Genomic DNA, 5069 nt, shown 5'->3' on the forward strand with positions numbered 1-5069 from the left:
AGCAAGCAATGACTTCTCTCAACGAGGATGGACAATTTTGAATTGCGGTTTTATGTCGAATTACTGGTTTGTTTTTTATGCTAGCAACGATTGGTTGTTGTCTATTGATGTTAAATATGATTAATTAACCCATTGAGATGATGTGTGAATATATCTTTTGTAATAGATTGATATCTTCGTAAATTGTTATGTTTATATGATGATGTGTTGTTGTTTTAGTGAAGTAACATGAATGAATGCCTATGAAGTTACATTTGTTGATTTGCTGTTGTTTAGTGATGTCGTAACATGGATTGATTATTGTGTATGATGAATGATCTGATGCATAAATGGTGATATGTGTGTGGGGATCCTTTTGGTGAACCTTTTTGTGATAATGCATGTTGTTGAGACTCATGCATCATGGCGTACGGGCTTCGGTCCAATTTTGGTGTCTCTGGTCCTATGGTGTGGATTGGGAGCGAGTAGCCGATTCTATATGGGAATTGGTAGAACGTTACCTATGGTGATGGTAATGATTTGGTGTGCTCTGGTCCTATGGTGGGGATCGGGAGCGAGATGAACCTAAGTGTTCATGAATGGTACCACATGCATGATGAGTTAGTTTTGGAGTACATTTGCATACATGATTGCATAAGTAGTTGATTATTCATGATGTTGATGATTGGGTGTGATTATGTAGACGTTGTCATGATTTGGTGTGAGAATATGTTGTTGATGAATGTGTGCTTGTTGTGTATTCTCTACCTTAGCATTCTTTACACTATTTATATTGGTTTGTTGTTTCTCAGCCTCTTTGCTTTGATGTTTTCCACCATGGACATCTTGCAGATACTTAGAGTAGAGTTTGCTGCAGTAAGTGGAAGTTAGCTCCCGGAGTTACTTTGTGTAGTTCATCGTTGTTTAGAAGTCTTGCTCTGATGTTGTAACATCGGGGTTGGGAACGTTTAATTATTTTTTTTTAGTTTGTGTTTTTGCTAATCGAGAGTCGTATGTTATACTCTTGACGTTTGAGCTTATGTCTTAGTGGAGTGTTTTTCCACATTGTTTAAATTCAAATAAGGTATTTTAATGAGACTTGACGCTTGCTTATTTGTTGATTCCCATTGCAATGATACCCTAAGTGAAGTTGAGCATGCGATGACAAGTGTATTAGAATGTTTTACCTTAATTGATAAGTGTTGTGTAACATGTGTTGTTTTATGATGAGTGACATCCCAAACATGTGCATTATGATCAATACTTGAATTATTCTATGATTTAACTGTTTCAGGGTGTTGGTGTTACATAATGGTATCAGAGAATGTCGGTATGTTTGACCATGTTTTGTAATGTTGTAGGGCCCATAATATGCTACATGTGTATACATTGTTGATGCATTGTTTATTTAATGTTTGTTTGATGATGTGCAAAATGGATGGAAGAAACAATCGCACTATTAATGATGTTTTGGAGTTAGTGGCCCAGGCACTACATGGACAACAGAATCAGGAAGGTGATGGGTTTCGTGGTTTGCGGAAATTTCAGAGGAATAATCTGATGACGTTCAAAGGCAAGTATGATCCGGAGGGTGCTCAGGTATGGCTCTGAGAGATAGAGAAAATTTTCTGAGTAATGGCATGTAATGAAGAACATAAGGTTTTGTTTGGTACTCACATGTTATCCGAGGAAGCTAAAGACTGGTGGCATAATGCTTGCCAGAGATTAAAAGTTGTTTGTGTTAAGATCACATTAGCTATGTTTAGGGTGCAATTCCTTTAGAAGTATTTTCCTGAAGATGTGTGTAGCAAGAAGGAAATTGAATTTCTTGAGCTCAAGCAAGGAAACATGATGGTTGGTGATTATGCCAATACGTTTGAGGAACTAGTGAAGTTATGAACTCACCATAATGGTGCAGTTATGGAGGGATCAAAGTGAATTAAGTTTGAGAACGGAATGTGACCTGAGATTAAGCAGGGTATTGCCTACTAGGAGATTCACAGGTTTCCTATTCTTGTGAACAAGTGTAGGATTTATGATGAGGACTATAGGGCTTGTTCCGCTCACTACAAGAGTATTAATGGGAGGAAGAGAAATAATTAGTTTAGGGGAAAACCATACAGTACTCCAGCTGACAAAGGAAAGTAGAGAGTTATAGATGAGAAGAAGTCAAGTGGGGGAGGGACTTCCGCTTTTGTCAAGTGTTTCAAGTGTGGCGAGTTGGGTCACTGTGCGAATGAGTGCAAGAATAATTTTATGAGGTGCTTTAAGTGTGGTAAGATTAGTCACAGTACTATAGATTGTAGGAGTGATGGGCCGATTTGTTATAACTGTAATGAATAGGTCCATATCAGTACCAATTGTCAGAAGCCGAAGAAAACACAATTTGGAGGGAAAGTCTTTGCTTTGACTAGGACAAAGACTACTAGTACGGACCATTTGATTAGAGGTTCGTGTTTTATAAATAATATTCCTTTGATGGCTATTATTGACATATATGCAACACTTTCATTTGTTTCACTTGATTGTTCTAAGATGTTGGGTTCAAAATTGTCTTCTATGGATGGGAATATGATTGTTGATACCCCGAATCTAGGTCCGATAACCACTTATTGGGTCTGTTTGAATTGTCCACTTACCATTTATGGTAAGAGTTTTAGTATCAATTTAGTATGTCTACCTTTAAGGAATATCGATGTTATGCTTGGAATGAACTGTTTGGAGTTCAATCATGTTCATATCAACTATTTCGACAAGACGATGTCATTTCCAAAGTTTGGGCTAAGCAAGTCAATAAGTTCATAAAGGATGTTGCTGCAGTGTTTATGATATTAGCTTCTACGAAGGCATAAAGTAAAGTTATGTTGGGTGAGTTACCAATGGTGAGTGATTTCTTAGAGGTGTTTCCAGATGATATTAGTGATTTGCCGCCAGATCACAAAGTTGAGTTTACTATCGACTCAATACTTGGTACTAGTCTAGTGTTGATGGCTCCTTATAGGATGTCTACTTCAGAGTTGAGTGAATTAAAGAATCAAATGGAAGATCGACTTGAAAAGAAGTTTGTTCATCCGAGTGTTTCTCCATGGGGTGTGCCAGTGTTGTTAGTGAAGAATAATGATGGTAGTTTGAGGCTATGCATTAACTACCGACAACTGAATAAGGTGACTATCAAGAACAAGTATCCACTTCAGAGGATTGATGATTTGATGGATCAGTTGGTAGGTGCTTGTGTGTTTATAAAGACCAATATACGCTTGGGTTATCATCAGATTTGTGTGAAGCCTGAAGATATTCCAAAAACTTCTTTCAAAATGAGGTATGGTCATTACGAGTATTAGGTAAGGCCATTTGGGGTGTCTAATGCGACTGAAGTGTTCATGGAATACATGAATAAAATATTTCATTCGTATTTGACCAGTTTGTGGTTGTGTTTATAGATGACATCCTTGTATATTCGAAGAATGATGAAGAGCATGTTGAACATCTAAGAATTGTATTGCAGACATTTAAAGAGAACGAGTTATACACAAAGTTGTCCAAGTGTGACTTCTGGTTAAGAGAAGTGGGTTTCCTTAGTTATGTGATTTCTAGTGGTGGTATAGTTATGGATCCATCAAAGATAGATTTTATGGTACAATGGGAGACTCTGAAGTCTGTCACAGAGATTAGAAGTTTTCTTGGATTGGCTGGTTACTATAGGAAGTTCATTGAAGGTTTTTCAAAGTTATAGTTACCTTTAAATCAGTTGACTCGAAAGGGTTAAGCCTATATTTGGGACATGCATTGTGAAAAGAGTTTCTAAGAAATCAAGAAGAAGTTGACATCTGCTCCAATTTTGTTTTTGCATAATCCAAGTGAATCCTTTATTGTGAATTTCGATGCTTCGAAGATGGGCCAATGTGGTGTGTTGATGCAGAATGGTCAGCTTGTGGCTTACGCTTCTAGACAATTGAGGGTTAATGAAAGGAATTATCTTATGCATGATCTGGAGTTGGCAACAATGGTATTTGTTTTAAAGATTTGGAGACATTATCTGTTTGGCTCCAGATTCGAGATGTTCAGTGACCACAAGAATTTGAAGTACCTATTCGGTGAGAAGGAGTTGAATATAAGGCAGAGGAGATGGCTCGAATTTCTTAAGGATTATGATTTTGGATTGAGTTACCATCTGGGTAATGTCAATGTTGTAGTTGATGCATTGAGTAAGAATTCATTTCATATATCGATGTTGATGGTTTGAGAGTTAGAATTAATCGATCAATTTAGAGACATGAGTTTTGTATGTGAAGAGACTCCCAGTAGTATGTAGTTGGGTATGTTAAAATTGACTAGTGATATCCATGAAGAGATCAGAGAAGGTCATAAGATAGATGTGGGATTGGTTGACCGATTTGTGTTAACCAATCAAAGTAAGGGTAGTGATTTAAGAATTGACGAGAATGGTGTGATGAGGTTCAGAGACAGGGTTTGTGTACCAGACGTACTTGAGCTTAAGAAGAGTATTCTTGAGGAGGGTGACAAAAGTGGGTTGAGTATTCATCCAGGTGCAACTAAGATTTATCAAGACTTAAAGAAATTGTTTTGGTGGCCAGGAATGAAAAAGGAATTCATGGAGTTTGTGTATGCTTGTTTGACTTGCCAGAAATCAAAGATTGAACAACAGAAGTCATTAGGTCTGATACAACCGTTGAGTATTCCTGAGTGGAAGTGGGATAGAATTTCCATGGACTTTGTGACAAGTTTGCCGAAGAGATTAAAAGATGTGATTCCATCTGGGTTGTCATTGATATTCTGACTAAATCGGCTCATTTCATACCGATTAAGATTAATTATCCTTTTTAGAAGTTAGCTTAGATGTATATTGAGAAGATTGTTAGCCTACATGGTATTCCATTGAGACTTGTGTCAGATAGTGATATGAGATTTATGTCGAGGTTTTGGCAGAGTTTGTAGGAAGCATTGGGTACTAAGATGAAGTTGAGTTTCGCTTATCATCCGCAAATAGATGGTCAGATAGAGAGAACCATCCAATCCTTGGAGGATCTGTTGAGGGCTTGTGTGCTAGAACAAGGAGGTGTTTAAGATAA

At 37.4% G+C, this 5069-nt stretch overlaps 1 protein-coding gene across 1 annotated transcript; it reads left to right on the forward strand.

The window, feature by feature from the left end:
* Window positions 1-2858: 2858 nt before the first annotated feature.
* Window positions 2859-4222, forward strand: LOC127122763 (uncharacterized). The gene is made up of 3 exons (XM_051053049.1): window positions 2859-3102; window positions 3420-3613; window positions 3872-4222. Exons 1-3 carry the CDS (start codon window positions 2859-2861, stop codon window positions 4220-4222), a joined length of 789 nt encoding a protein of 262 aa, XP_050909006.1.
* Window positions 4223-5069: the final 847 nt, after the last annotated feature.

The sequence above is a fragment of the Lathyrus oleraceus genome, chromosome 2, assembly GCF_024323335.1.
Source record: "Lathyrus oleraceus cultivar Zhongwan6 chromosome 2, CAAS_Psat_ZW6_1.0, whole genome shotgun sequence".
Taxonomy (NCBI): Eukaryota; Viridiplantae; Streptophyta; class Magnoliopsida; order Fabales; family Fabaceae; genus Lathyrus; species Lathyrus oleraceus.

Excerpts from the sequence above, each read along its gene's own strand:
- LOC127122763 (XM_051053049.1), top strand. The coding sequence starts at position 2,859 with ATGGTGAGTGATTTCTTAGAGGTGTTTCCAGATGATATTAGTGATTTG. Across the intron at positions 3,103-3,419 it reads GTTAGTGAAGAATAATGATG|ATGACATCCTTGTATATTCG; the intron begins GTAGTTTGAGGC and ends TTGTGTTTATAG. Across the intron at positions 3,614-3,871 it reads CATCAAAGATAGATTTTATG|ATGGGCCAATGTGGTGTGTT; the intron begins GTACAATGGGAG and ends GATGCTTCGAAG.